General features: G+C 42.2%; 1 protein-coding gene across 3 annotated transcripts in view; it reads left to right on the forward strand.

Annotated features, from left to right (window-relative positions):
* PARP8 (poly(ADP-ribose) polymerase family member 8) overlaps positions 1–16133 on the forward strand; it is a 207817-nt gene that overhangs the window by 133243 nt on the left and 58441 nt on the right. For all 3 annotated transcript variants that reach the window (XM_084833190.1, XM_084833191.1, XM_084833192.1), the window contains 3 exons: positions 6538–6632; positions 11974–12034; positions 14119–14209. In XM_084833190.1, the coding sequence (XP_084689316.1) occupies positions 6538–6632; positions 11974–12034; positions 14119–14209 (247 nt within the window). The remainder of the gene's footprint in view (positions 1–6537; positions 6633–11973; positions 12035–14118; positions 14210–16133) is intronic.

Here is a 16133-nt window from a genome sequence, read left to right on the forward strand (position 1 = left end):
GCAAACCTCATTCGTTCCAGTCCGATTTGAGTTTGAACTTCCTTGGTTACTGTGTCATATGTCCATCGGTTATCTAGTTTGTTATTGCAAAGCCTAGTTTGTTCAGAAAGCATCACCATTCTTTGACCAGGAAGATTCCCTCTTTTTATGGACACTTATTCTATAATGGTGCAATATGAGGTCCTGGTGCTCCATCAGACTCCATAAAACTTTCAAAGATGTATATAGGTAACACACCAAGATTTTGGATTCTGAAATTTGATACTGAGTTAAACTCAGAAGTGAAAGTTGGTGATTTTATCTAAAGGTGAGTTCATTCATTCATAGTTGTAAAGGGTCCTTCTGAGATTTGACGAGAATTGAAAAAAATCAGGCTTGAAAGGGTTAAAAATCAGAAGATTTATTCTCCCAAATCCAGCATATGTCTGGTCCATCCATAGGATGGACGTAGAATTTGCCTGCATATTGCTCTTATCCCAAATACATATGTGTGAGTACAATAGACTGGGAAACTAAATGTTGGTTTGCCTCTTGCAAATGCCCCTGCATAATCCAAAACCTAAATCCAGGTATTTCCAGATTTCAGCTGTATCCCAGACAATTGCTCAGAGTCCTGTCCTATATAAGTGTTGGTAGTCTCTCTAATAAACCTGTTTTACAGGTATGCTGCTGGCCAGGGCCAAATTATCACTGATAAATTAATTTATCTTACCATCAAAGTTCACATGAAGTGATGTCAAGCATACTTTGAAAGTGATTTCTCTAAATGTCAAATCGTAGCAGGAGAGAGCTTTATGACATATACACTGTTCTAATAAAGGGCTAAGACTACTTGACATCATCGTAGATATCTAAAGGTAGAATCAGACATAATAGTGCTGTCTTGTTTCATTTCCTATGAGATGCAACACCATCTCTCCCCCCACCCACTATATTAGTGTAAATCTATTTTGTATTGACTTCATTGGAGTCTTGATTTTATGGGCTCTTAGATTCATTTAAAAATTCCCTTGGGTCTGGTTGATGAACTGGGGATAATGGAAGTTCTCAAGTCATTTCGACAGGATGAATAATATTTTCTGCAATCTGCCACCCCAGGTTCACAGCAGCCATAGTTTTCTATAGAACAGGAAAAGGCAGATTGCGTGTAATTCTCTTGTAATGATCTTGAAAACCCCTTCCTACTCTTTCTCCCTCTCTCTCTCCTCCTCACATTACCACCTAGCGCAAATAGTTCTCGGGGACTATTCATAGATAATGAAATAAAAAATGCTGTCGTCTTCATTCCTCAATGTGATCACTTCCAAAGTTTCAACTTGGAATCTTAGCCGGGAAGGCTAACTCTGCACCACATAGGTGAAGTTCACTAGAGCTTTAGAAGGTGTAAGAGAGCTTTCACCTCCAGATGTGCTGGATTGCACCTCCCATAAATCCCAGCCAGTGTGGCCATTTGAATTATCGGAGTTGCAGTCCAGCACATCTGGAGTGTGCTGGGTTGGGGAAGACTGATTAAAACCCTTGAAAAACATCACATATACCTGCCTGGAATAGCGTTCAATATGCTCTAGATTAAGGATGGACAGTCAGTCTATTTCTAGTCCATGTCACTTTCGAATTTGTTCACTCATCAGTCCTGATTTCACATTAATCTGAAAATTTTAAAAAAACAAAGTATATGTGAACATTTGCATTTAAATACCAATATGTATTTTTGAACATATTTTATCTTATATTTCTAAATGTATTTTATCTCAAGATATGCATTGTTAAATGCATTTAGATACATTTTTTTGAGCCAAGAACTGCTTTTTTCATATGGGGAAGTACACTATGTATATGAATCTCTCTCACACAGACACACACAGAGAAACTTTTTTTAATATACATACATACATTTGTATATATCCATAGCAATGATTACATGTGAATGAGTGTGTGTGTATGGATGGATGGATGGACGGACGGACAGACAGACACATGTAAATACAGCTTACTAGCAATTATACATAGGCTTCAACAAAAGTGGACCAGATATGCAAATAAGTATCCATTTGAAGGTGGCATCTCTATGCTACCTGTTCAAAAGTTGAAAGTGTTATAAGGTCCTCAATCCATTTCATTATAGGAGGTGAGCATTTATCCTTCCAATGTTGTAATATCAGTCTTTTAGCTGTCAAGCGGGCTCAGAGATTCCATTTATGCTGACCATTTGTTAATTTCCATGAAGCAGATAAATAATTTAAAAGGGGGTGTACATCAGCAAATAGGAAAGACTGTTCCAGTACAAGATTTATCCATATAATAACCTCCCCAAAAGGAGCGACTACTGGACATTGCCAAAACATACGTTTAAAAGAAGCATTAGCTGCATTGCACCACCAGCAATTCATTGAATTAGACAATCCCTTCTTAAAGGGACATTGCAGCGTCCAATAGACAAGAAACAAAAACTTTTGCTAAGTAAGACACAGCATAAGATCCATAGACACGATAGGTATAGATGCCAAAGTGGCAACCCACTGATTAGGCAGAATGGGACAATCTAGGCAGAATGGGACAATCCAGTTCGCTATTCCATTCTTGCTTAAAACCCTGTATATCATATTTGTTCACCAATAACAAGTATTTCTAGACATGGACCGTGGGTCGCTGTGCCTGACCAGCCTCAATAAGTGCTTCCAATAATGACAGAGATGCTGATGCCATAAAAGCGGCCAGGCCAAACTTAGATACTAACAAATGCTGCATTTGCAAGCATTGCCCTTCATCCATAGCTGGCAAAGTGCAAAATCTGATGGGATAGCTACTTTCCAGTCTGGACATTAATCCAGGAGGTGGAGATCAGGTGAGTTCACAGTGGAATTCACAAAGATCGAGGTGCTCAAGCAAGCTATTCTACACTAAATCAAAGAAACCCTCTTGTGAAGCAGGTGAACATGTCTTTATGTGGGGCATCTCCTAAAGTAGAGCTGAATGAAGGAATGCAGCTTATCTGCTGACATTTTAACTTCCACATAATGCACCTCAATATTATTTGCGGCATCCTAATGCAATTCAAATGAGCCAAAGAATTTGCACTGCTTTCCCTCCAAATGGAAGACTTTTGCAAAACCTTTTAATTTACAATTCCAAGAAAACGAGACTGCCTAATGAAGGACAATTAATTTTAAATGGCTCCACACGAGGTGAAAATGATTGCTAAAGGGCGCTCAATAGTTGCTGTTGCAAGGGATTGTAGGGCAGAGAGTAGAGGTGCTGAACATCTTTCAGCCCAGACTGAATTCCATTTTGGAGAAGCTGCATTCCAGTGGTGGGTGGGGCTGATGGCAAAAGGAGTTGGGGCCAAAAATAGCAGCATATTTTGGCTTAAAGCTCTTAGTACCAGTAACTTGTCCTGCTCTAGAGGGCCCAACTCATGAGTACTCCTTTGCCTGGCCACCATCCCATCATAGAACTTAAGGCACTGGCATTCTCTGGGGCAGCTCAGCATCTTCCTCTGCCTCAGAAGCTGAGCTCTCCAGCTCTAGGAGGCAGATTCAGAGGCATCACCCCTAAGGGTCCTGGACTGTCCTGGCTAGTGCTAGGGTCTCCTGAGGGGCCAACTGGCTCTGTTGGTTCTGGCCCCTCCTGTGAGGATGACTCTGGTGGCAGCATGACACTTGGGGCCATGATAGTAACTAGGCCTTAGGAGAGGCCTTTTAACTTTTGAGAATAGAGAGAAAATCTACACAAAAGCTGGGGAACCTCCCAACGGTCAAGGAAAGGGGGTGGGGCCAGGGAAAGCAATGTGGCCACTTGGGGAACCCCAGAAGGTGAGATTTTTGGCCCCCAGGTGGGCTGGATTTGGCCCTTGGCCTGAAGTTCTGCCTTCCCTGACAGAGAGGAAGTAAGACAAGCGAACAAATAAACGTCCCTTTGCAGAACTTACTGCAGTGGTGGTGATGATGGCGGAGATTACACAGCAAAGAGATGCCTTTGAACCTAAAGGTGGGAAGCTTTCTTTTGTGGACGACCACATTCCCTCCAGAGTAACCTGTCAAGGGCTGCATGCTGGCAGTGGATGGGGTCAAAGCCAGTGGAGAGCCAAAAGTGAGAGTCAGGCCACCTCTTTTCTCTCCCTCTTTCTGCCACCCCTTTCACCCTCTGCTTCTTCCTCCAGCGAGCACTGATAATTTGCACAGCACTTTTGACATTTAACAAAGGCTGCATGAGGCCCAAGGACTGCAGGTTGCCCGCCCCTGCTTTAAACGATGAATTCCATCACTGGCTAATCATGACTGGGTGGGTCCAGTGTGTGCTAAATGCATCCTTGTGTGAAGGGGTGGTCCTGCTGTCCTCAAGGAGTCAGTAGTGCAACCACTCATGGGGACGCCCACTCTGGATCCAATGGTATTTGACAACTACTGCCAAGTTGCAAATAACCCTTTCTTAGAGAAGGTACTTGAGAGGGTCATGGCGAAGCAACTGCAGTCACTCCTGGAAGATACTGATTACCTAGACCCATTCCAGGCTGGGTTTTGACCTGGTTACGGGACTGAATCAACTTGATCGCTCTGTTGGTTGGCCTTTTTTGGGAGAGGGACAGGAGGAGTGTGACCCTGTTAATTTTGCTCAATCTCTCATTGGCTTTTGATACAATAAACTGTGATATCCTCCTGAATCGACTCCGTGGGTTGGGCAGTGGAGGCACTGTGTTACAGTGGTTCCAGTCTTACCTGCAGGATCAATTTCAGAGAGTTACATTGGGTGACTATTCCTCTGCCCCTTGGCAATTGAGCTATGGGGTTATGCAGGGTACAATCTTGTTCCCAGTGTTGTTCAACATCTATATGAAGCCACTGGGAGCAGTCATTAGGGGATTTGGAGCCAAGTGCCATCAGTATGCTGATGACACACAGCTCTGTTTCCCTGTGACATCTGAATCAGGCGAGGCTGTGCAAGTCCTGGATGAGTGCCTAGACTCAGTGATGGACTGGATGAGGGCCAGTGAACTGAAGCTGAATCCTGGCAAGACAGAAGCGCTATGGGTGAGTGGTTCCCGAGTCTGGGAGATAGGCTCATTGCCTGCTCTGGATGGGGTTGCACTCCCTTTGAAAGGTCAGGTTCATAGTCTGGGGGTACTCCTTGATCCATCACTGTTGCTGGAGTCCCAAGTGGCCACAGCAGCTCAGAGTGCTTTCTACCAGTTTCGACTGGTATGTCAGGTACAGCTTCTCCTGGGCAGGGATAGCTTGGCCACAGTGGTACAGGCACTAGTAACCTCAAGCCTGGATTACTGCAATGAACTTTATGTGGGGTTACCCTTAAGGCTGGTCCGGAAGCTGAAGCTAATGCAGAATGCAGCAGCTCAGCAGTTGTCAGGAGCTGCTCCCTTTCAGCATGCAACTCCTTTGCTGAGGGAACTGCCTTGGCAGCCTGTTCACTACTGGGCCAAATTTAAGGTTTTGCTACTAGTGTATAAAGCCCCAAACAACTTGGGACCAGGATGCTTGAGAGAGTGCCTTCTCCCTTATTAAGCTGCCTGGTCACTGAGATCAGATGGGATGTTCCTGGTGGTTCTGCACGGACCTATGGCCTTGTTGGAGTCCACCTGGGGTAGATCTCAGTATGGTGGCTCCCTTTCTGTGGAACACCCTTTCTCTGGAGGTCAGACAGGCACCAACAACTATTTCAACAAGACTTCCTCAATTCACCACCCATTTTTATTGGTATTCTGCTTTTAAAAACTTGTAATATGGTGTTTTATTTCTTTAATCATTTATTGTTCACTGCTTTAGAATCTGTTTAGATGTGGAGTGGTATATAAATGTTGTAAGAAAGTAATAAAATAAAATAAAATAAAATAAAATGTAGTTGCGAAGCGTATCCTGAAAAGTGCAGGTTACTACCATGTACTATGTCCTCTGGAGGCTGTTGGCTCTGATGTCAGTGTGAAGCACCTTGGATAGCTCCTTTAGAGTTCTGACTCATTTTGGCTGAAACCCGTAGGGGATTCACCACACTAGTGACATTGGAGACACCAGCCTCCACTGGCTATGTCCTCGTTCTGTTGAAGTTGGCAGGGCAGATGGGGGCGGGGACACCCATCATAGAGGATGACTGAGGAATGATAGTCCTGTTTCCTAGTACTGGCTGCACAATGCCCTGTATATACCTCAAGATCGCATTTCTCCAGTTGGTAGGAACTTGTTGGAAACAAGATGGACATCTGGAGACATCTGGTAAGGAGTTTCTTCTGTTTAGTGGTGCTGCCAGGACAGGGCAGATGTCCAGGGCCCCACTCTGCAGAATGAATCGGATGGCCCCTAAAAACAAAAGGGCTAGCTTACCATCTATGGGGGGGGGTGTCCCTCTTTATATATTACATTTTTACATTTTACATATTACATTCCCTCTTTACATTTTTTCACAGTCCTGTGTTTCAGCCACAAGGTGACCTAATATCTGGACCAGTCAATCATTGTATTGAGGGGAATGCCTTCCCTTGCTGTCCTTTTTTACATTAAAGAGAATCCCTTTCTCTTTTTCTCTCCATAGGTTAGTTATGATGGAGAACTTCACAAGCACCCCCAGTTGGAAGCTGACCTGGCAGCAGTGAGGGAGCTCTATGGGCCAAATGCAGTATCTCTCAGGTATGTCTGTCTGTCTATCTTTATGTATATTTGGTGATGAATTAGAAAAGGCTTTGAAACAGAGAAGTGGGAAGAGAACTGAAACAGCTAGCCCTGAGGTAAAGGTGGCCACTTAAAGTATCGCAAAAAAAGAGGAAATGCTTCAGGAAAAAAGAAAGAGGACACCAATTGGCATAAAATGTGTATTTGCTAATTTATATGTTCCAGGGCATAGTCTGAAGGCACATGAGGCAGCCACCTTGCTAAAGCTAAGCAGGTTTGGGTCTGGTCAGTGCTTGGAGGGGAGACCGCCTGGGAACCGCATGTAGCCACCTTGAGTTCCATGATGGAAGAAAGGTGGGGTAGAAATGTAATGAAATAAATAAGTAAAGATGTGAATGTAGACATAATTACCATAATTTAAATAAAATACAGTATGTCTCACCATTTTGGGGGAGACTAACCATGTGAGTTGTGTGCCTTCTCGGTCTGTTGTCCAGGTGTTAAGTGTGATGGTCAACTTCAAGGCCTCTGCTTCTCTCCCTTCTTATGATCCTTTATCTTTAAACTGGACTTGGACTACAGAGCCCATTCAAATCCGGAATACCTGTGACAGCTCTTCAGGCAGAGGACTGTCCTCTGTAAAGTAGGGCTTGTGGTCACCCTAACTGTGAGCCAGCTGTAATCTGGCATCTCAGATTGAGTAAATATAGTCAAAGCCAGCTCCAGGTTTGAGAGGATCCTGGGCAAAGTTGCCTCTGTCGGGCCCTCCTTTGTCAGCGTCCTCACCCCTTGGCAGTAGCTGGCAGGAACACTCTGAGCAGCACTGTGGTAGTAGCATGGGTGGCTGAATGCCTTTTAAATTTCCCATGATGCTCGAGACCAATTCTGCATCAAGGGCACTATGGGAAATTATTATGACAGCTGCTCAGAAAACCAGGCCAGATTTTTTTTAAAAATGGGGGGCCATGGCAGGTGTAAGCAGTGGTCCCTGCCCGTGCACTAGGGCCCCGATAGCTGCTAGAGGACGCCAGTTCCTGGCCCTTAATATAGGCTTCTACTGAGAATCTCTGTAGAACTACAGGCATGTCCTGCAGTGTTCTGGAGTGGTAAGATTATTTACCAAGGAAAAATACACTGAATTAGTATCCTTTCAAACCTGTAGACGTTTTTGTATTATTAAACTCCTTGAAATGTGTGTATTATTAAAGTTACTGAGATTGAAAATATTGTTTTTGGCTTGGCTGCTAAGTGTTTTTGGCTGTTTCAGAACTTCTGAATATACAGTGAAAACTCCAGGGTATTAAATAAGCAGTTGCTAGCAGTTTAGGGTGGCTTAGTGGTTAAGATGCTGAAATGCAGACCGGAAGGTCGGCAGGACAGCAGTTTGAGCCCTGAGTGCTGCGTGATGGAGTGAGCTCCTGTCTTCAGTCCCAGCTCCTGCCAACCTAGCAGTTTGAAAGCAAGAAATTGCAAGTAGATAAATAGGTACCGCTTTGGCGGGAAAGGTAACAGCGTTCCGTGCACCTTGGTGTTCAGTCATGCCAGCCACATGACCACGGAAGCATCTTCGGACAGCGCTGGCTCTTCGGCTTAGAAATGGAGATGAGCACCACACCCTAGAGTCGGACACGACTGGTTGGGGACACCTTTACCTTTTTTTTTTTTTTTTTTTAGCACTTTAGGGCTACAGTCCTAAACTTATGAGGGAGTAAGCTTCTCTGAACAGCAGCTTGCTTCTGAGTATACATGCATAGGATTGCACTGCATGCTAGTTAACACCTAACTATAGCTCCTTCTTGGTGACCTCAGAAGATTGGTAAATATTATATTGCCTTTCTTCCCTCAACCAAGTGTGGCTTCACATGACTACAATTGGGAGCTCCCAGATATATGTTGGCCTAGAATCTGACAGTATATTCATCCATTCATTAACTCAGTAACACATGTGTTTTAAGTATACATCAACTGAAATAAATCAAAGTCCGAACAAAAATAACCAAGTGAGATTTTCTGCATTCACCTGAAGAACACCTAAAACAACTGCCTCCCTTTGGCATTGTACTTTATGTGGCATTTTATTTTCACGGATCAAGATCCTACAGGACTTTGCAAGGGACCAGTCCTCATCAGCATTCCAGCTTTACAGTGATATTGATGGATTATGGCTTCTGCCTTTTTCTTTGTTTGAAAGGTGGTCAGGATTTGAACATGAGCGTACAAACCTTAAAAAAAGCCCAGTGCATATGTTGCTCCCTCCAACCAGCCAGCCCATTTAGTGAAGTGTAATATGCCTTAAAATTCATTTGTTTCATTTGGCTGAGTGACATATGAATTGAATGTATGGGGGTATGTTCCAGTTCCTTAGACATATGACTACAGGAAAATCTTGTTTTCATTGCATGCCATTTGAATTAAGTGGAAATTCATTAAGTATAGAGGACACTGGAAATTAAAGGCCAGACAGGAACTGAATAAGATAATCGTTTAATTGCAAGGCCCGATAACAGCTATAGTTGGGGAAACTGTGCATACCTTTATAATAAGCTCCCCCGGGGTCTGAAGACTATGGAAATAAATGTAACTTCTTATAAAAATATCACTGTGCTTAATTTCTTCAGTACCTGCTTCATTATAGTTTGTGTGATCTTCTAAGGCTCAATTCATTATAAAAACTGGCTGCTTCTGGCTTGCAAAAGAAAATATTTTTAAATTTCTTCTCCTCTCTGCAGCTGTTGAGAATGCTTATGATTTGGTGGTCGAAAAATGCTCCCTTGGATATTGATTTTCATTGCCTGCTTGACTTGTTATTTTCTGACTTCCACAACCCTGTCTTGGTACCTGGGCATAGCTGCAAATTATACTGGGGTCACCTTTTGGTATCATTCCTACATCCCCATCCCAGCAATCAGTAACATTCAGCAATTTTCAGTCTGCCATGGCAAGGGATATTTACAATTAAAAAACACTGTATGTAGATGTGTGAACATTATGTGGCTTTTATCCAAGGACTCTATTTCTGTGTATATGAGAGGGATAGGTACTTCAGGGATTTTAGCTTGTTGGCTGGTCTCCATGAGAGGCTACCTTTGTCCCAGGACCAGTAGGTGAGGTAAGTGTCACGGAAGGCTTAGAGTCAGGAAGCTAAACAAGAACTTCAGTGTGTGTTTGTGTGTGTGTGTGTCTAACAAGAACAAAACAGCAACAGGAAACCTCTGATTCCACCCAGGTATAACTAAGTCCAGTGCCATCTAGTGAATGTAATATATAGTGATGCTTTCCACACAGCCAGCCTACAATATTTTATGCCTGGGGTAGAAAATCCAAATACCAAAATACCCAATATGGCCCCCTATAGGAAGCGTGTGTATATACAACACAGGTTGGTAGTGATGACTGCCATCCCCCTTATTACACGGGATGCCTCAGGGCATGTGGAAAGAGTCCTTGGAGTAAGAATTTTGTATTGCTAAGATACCTTTGCAAAATGCCTAACTTCAGTTGTAGACTTCATGAGGGAAATGGGAAGGCAGTAGAAACTGTATCCAGTGCTGGCTGTTATTGTGCCCCTGCCTATGCTTAATGAGAACCTGAGGAAACACTGAAGACCTATAAAAGTATATTTTTAATCTCATGCTGTAGGCTTTGTTTAAACTAATTTTTAATTATGTGACTTTGCCTTTAGGCCCTGTCTTGCAGTTAATCCAAGAATGTGCAGAGCTAGCTAAATTCCTTGGAAGTAAAAACTGCTCATAGGATTGGAGGATCTCCATCCTGATATTAGGCAGAACTCCTCACTCCATCTCCACTGCATGAAACAGGAGATGGGCACTTAAGCATTTTCTCATCCCCTACATTTCCTCTCCAACCCCCCATTATTTTCCCCCAGCAGGGGTCTACAGACCTTTGATTTAATCACAAATACAGTTCTTACCTAGGACAAGGAAAAATCTTAGAAGTTGAAAAGGTGCAGAAATTATAAGAGGGGTGAGAGGTTAAAATAGGGTTGAGGAACCTTTTTTCTGTTGAGGGCCACTTGTTCTGACAGGGCTGAAGCCAGCAATGGACCAGGTGAAACAAAAGTTCCTTTCTCTTTTTCTGGCACCCCTTCTCTCTCTCTCTCTCTCCTCTCTCTCTCTCTCTCTCTCTCTCTCTCTGTGTGTGTGTGTGTGTGAGAGAGAGAGAGAGAGTGAGAGAGAGAGAGAGAGAGAGAGAGAGACACCTTCTTCTCTCTCCCTTCCCGCTTCCTCCCCACCCAGTGGGCTGCTGGTGCATGGACTTGCAGAGGGCTTTTGAAAATAGGCCGATTAAACCACTTGGGGCTTTAACTATCTTGGTGAATAGTGATTCAGTGATATATGTGATCAGTAAGCCAACACTGCTTCACAGCTCAGTCTCTTAAGGCTGCAATCCTATACTCACTTACCTGGGAGTTGAACTCAGTGGGGCTTACTTCTGACTAGACATGTATAGGGTAGTGCTGTTAGCCACTGCATCACGCTAGCTATGTTGTCAAAATTAAAATTATTCTAACTATTTTATATTGCACAGTCATTTGTTCAGTTTTTGTTACTTGTCATGGAACTATTTTGAGGTCATTAAAACTTCATCCCCAAATGTTACCTATTGGGCCCTAACAATCCACTTATTTTCCAAAGACTGCATGTTGGAAGTGATTCTACTATAAGTCTCCTCCGCTGTGCTGTTCCTTCACCTTGTCCTCTCCTTATGCTGAAGACATAGCAAGCTGCTGTATATCAGATCAGACTATTTGTCCATCTAGACAAACACTCTCTACTATGACTGGCTGAAGCTCTCTAAAATCTTAGGCAGAGGTCAGCCTGACCCTTTTAATGAGAGATGCTGGATGTTGAACTTGGTACCTGCTGCTTGCAGAGTGTATATTCCAGTGGAGGCTGGTGGCTGTGATTTCAGTGGGGCTATGAATCCACTCTGGGTTTTAGTCAGAACCAGCCAGAACTCTAAAGGAGCTATCCAAGGTGATGAGCCTTTTTTGGAGGCAGGGTTCAGCACCTTGGATAGCTCCTTTAGAGTTCTGTCTGGTTCTGACTGAAACCCAGAATGGATTCACAGCTCCACCAAAATCAGAGCCATCAGCTTCCACTGGTGCCTTCTACTTCTATGCTCTGGTATCTCCAAAAGTCATAGGGAGACCACTCTGCAGCTGCTGTAGCAAAACTCTTTCAGTACTACAAGAATTCAGTCTCCAAGCTGAAACTGGTTAAAGATATGGTTGAATTTCTTCGGTTTTTAATTTATACAGGCTGCTGATAGGATTGTACTTCATTTGGGTGATCAAGAGTATCACAGTTAAGTGTAACATGCTATTCTTTCCTTTCAGGGAATATGGAGCCATTGATGATGTAGATATTGATCTGCATATTGATGTTAGCTTTCTTGATGTAAGTAATTAATCATATGGTAATATAATTAACATTAATAAATGTCTAATTTGTTTTTTTGCCAAGATGTGTAGTCAGCTACCCACAAGCACTTCTCTTCTTTTTTGACCTCCAGAAGCTTGTGTTCCATGAAGTGTTACAATTCTGTTTTCAGTGGAATTTGTCCAGGATCTTATTTATGAACAGCTCTACCATATATGAATATTTCTTTCCGAATTGGTCAAGCAATTCTCATGCTTAAAGAGAAGACTTTTAAAAAATACAGAAAAGTATATTTCGTAGGTGGAGTTCATGGCAATTTATGGGAACAGAACGATCCCCTTCATTATAATTTTCATTTTGCTACCTAAAAGTTGTAGGCACAGGGTATGCTCTAATGGAACTAATCCTGATGTTGAATATGGAATTGGAAGATATGTGAACTAGTGGAAAGCTGATAGCCATAGCCAGCAAGATGAGCTGAAGGGCAGACAGCTGTGGGACTGGATCCAAAGAGCTACTTTAGGTGCACCAAAGGACTTGACTTTTTGTTTGAACAGCAGCCCCCCTATGCTATAATAACCTTCTCCTAAAAGTTCCCTCAGTTTTAAAAGCAGATTCTCTCCTGCAGGGATGTCAGAGAAATCCACAGTGGAATCAAATAAGTTCAGATTTTTATGATTCTGACCCATGGATTATGCAGTAGATTGGCTTTTCCCCAGTCGGGTGGATTCTGCATACACGCAGACCATTTTTCTAACTTTCCTGAAATTTTGTGCCAGTTTATTAATAGAAAAATATGCAACTAAAAAGAACAGCTGAAAATGTGCATTTCCCCCATAGGCTAAAGCATGAAAATGCACATTTGGGGGGATTTGTACATTTCCACACGTGCAAATCTACGTACATGTGAATTTACGCAAATTTGGAAACAACAACAAAAATCTAATTCCATGGATGAGCAGACAATGGAACAAAAGGCACCTGGCAATCAGAACGGATTGTATACAATCCGTACATCCCTATATCATGTCATGTGGACTGCTTTTGAAGAAATACGAATCTGAAGCCCTTTTGGGCCCACAGAACATGTTGGTTCTTTGGTTACTGGCTGGCTACAAACTAACATCCAGAAGTAACGTGTTGGCTTTATTGGACCTAAGGCTACAATCCTACAGACTGACTTCACCTAAATCATGCATGGGATCAGACTGCATGTCACTGTAAGTGGAACTTGGGAACATAGGAAGCTGCCTTATATTGAGTCAGACTCTTGGTCGATCTAGCTGAAAACATGTGGCCCTCCAGATGTTGTTGGACTGTAAGTCCCGTCAGCCTTTGCAAGCATAGCTAGTGGTGAGGAATTGTGGCAGTTGCAGTCCAACATCTGGAGAGTCACACATTTTCTTATCCCTGGTCTACACTAACTGGCAGCAGCGGTCCAGGGGTTTCCAGATAGGAGTTTTTCCCAGGCCTACCTAGAGGTGGGGGCTTTTTCTCACAAAGCAGGCACTCTGCCACTGACTTCTAGTACATTAATGTCTAGTCAAATCATTCCTCCTGGGAAGCAAAATTGCTTGGTTCAGTTTGGCTTTTTTAAAATTTATTTTTATTTTTCAAAAGAAATTAGAAAAACACATTAATATTGATTCAAAATCCCCCCCCCAATCCCTCCCCCAATTTGAACAGTTTTGGGGATTCTTCTTCCGCCCTATATTTCTATTTCTATTCCAGGGTAATATAGTAATTCATCCTGTTTCATTCCTTTATTATCGTCTTCTTTTCATGACTCCCAATGCAGTTAGGCTTCATTTCTGGAAGCCTACATGGAGTCAGTGCTCCCATAGCAGAGATTTGAATAGTACTGTGGCAATGGGAAGGTTTTATACCCTTCTAATTTGGGAGCCCAATTTCTGTTCAAATCCAATACCTCTTTCCAATTGCTAATATTAAGCAGAAGCTGATACAACTCATGTCTTGGCAAATCAGTTTAGACAGCAACTTAGGTGAGCACGTCCATTTCCTTTGCCAGTCCTAGCAGCAAGAATGGTGGAATTTAAATGTAATGATAATGGCTAATGGCATCTGTTGTGCTCTTGATTCAGGAAGAGATTGCAGTGGCATGGGACGTAATCCGCACAGAGCCTATAATTGTGCGGTTGCACTGTTCACTCACACAATATTTAAATGGCCCCGGTAAGTCACTATTCTGTTTTTCCTGCATGATGCCTTCAAGAGTGAGTCCTGTACACAGTGTCCACGATGAGCTTTCTCCACCAAGCAATAGCAAGAGGGGATTGCAGTGCATAATTATATTCTTGGGAAGGAAGTATTGGATTCTAAAGGGCTCTTTAATTTAGCAGAGGGGGATGTAACAATAATCAATAGACAGATGCTAATATTGCAGAAATTCAATTATTTAATCTGTCTGGGTAATTAACAAGCAGAATGTGTTACTAATGAAGTAAAGTGATGGACTCTCCCTCTTGCATAATCTTCAGGCCAAGGTTCCTTTTCTTGTAAGACATTAGTTTGCAATTCTGTACCTTATGTGCTTACCCTTGGCAAGCTCTTGTTGCTTATATCAGTATGTATTCTGAAAAAGCCTTGATCCTTGCAGGTAATCCTGGAACACACTCTAGGGCAGCTTTAAGTTCACACAGGCCACTGGTGAGGGGAGGAACATGCCCCAAACTCTCAGGTGGCTAAATATTGCATAGGAAGATCAGTAATGGTAGACAACCTGGGGAAAACCCAACATACGTCCTACTAAGATTGCAATGAAAGGCTTCATCTCAGTGGGTCTGCTTTAGTAGGACTTATGTTGGATTTTACCCCTATCTTTCAGGAAAGATTCTTCTTCATTAGTATCTTCTCACTGAGGAAGCTCTGATAAACTTCCAAAGAACTTTGGGATTCCCAGGAACATAGTTTGAAAGCCCAGCCCATGCCTCTTCCTCTCGCCTGTATTATGTAATGCTACAAAATATGTGATGTGAATCATCATGTTTCAGGTTCTCTATTCCAGCTCCACTTCGTTGGCTGCTGCTTGCAGAGGAGAGGAGGTTTGAAGTGCACACATTTTGAAGCATTACATGATACGTAGAAGACATAGATCTGAGGCGGCTGCTTTTTGGCAGCAGCTATGTGTTCTCTGTAACATGTAGTTTCATTCTAAGAAATATATAGCAGTCAGATACAAGTATAATAGCAAAAGAAAGAAAAACAATAGATCTGCCTAGAACACCCAGTCCTAGATCTGCCTGAAAAGTCCATTTCAGAAGATATCACAGTAAACAGTGGGTATCGAGTTTAAATCCAGAACATGTGATCTGCAAGTAATTCCTTGATTAGGACCATTATCAGAAGCCAGGAATTCAGGGCTAACAACCAATCAGACCAGCTGAAGTGGCTTCCTGTATCATTTGATGTTGCCTTTTAACAAAACACTTCAAAATGGCCAGGTATTAATGCACTGCTTATTGTCCTGTTTTCTTTTCTTGCATCATTATCATTATCATCTTCATCATTATTATTCAGATTGTATACCAAATATAATGAATATACATAATTTATGCAAACACACACAAAGTTAAATATATACATACTGAAAGAAGAAGAAAATAGAATCAAGAGGGAAAATAATTACAGTTCCCTATAAACAGTAACATTTGATGTTAAGACTTAGTAATAAATCTTAGCGAGATCGAACCAAGCTATGTTATAGTTTTTACCTGACACAAATTTTGTTATATAAATTATCTCAGGGGACCATACTTCACAGAGTTTACAAATGTAGAAACTGAGTTTTGACCAGCTGTTATTTTACTAGTACACTTAGTTCCATCATTTGATCAAGCTATTCTTTTTTTTCCCCGTCTTTGCACTTCGTAGTCTAGCTGCCACAAATAACATTAATTCAAAGTTATTCTCAATCCTTCAGAAAACTTTTTTTTCAAGCAGTGGTTGAACATCTAGCATCTGAAATTCTCCTAACACCATCTTCCAAAAGTTATTCGCTTTTGTCACAATCTATCTTTTTGTTGCGGACCCGGACAAGCCCTGTTTGAATATATTTGCTATTTTCCATGAAGTAAAGTCCCATTTTTAAAAATTCTTA

Source organism: Heloderma suspectum, chromosome 2, assembly GCF_057233095.1.
Source record: "Heloderma suspectum isolate Gila_16-S chromosome 2, 16-S_ref, whole genome shotgun sequence".
NCBI lineage: Eukaryota > Metazoa > Chordata > Lepidosauria > Squamata > Helodermatidae > Heloderma > Heloderma suspectum.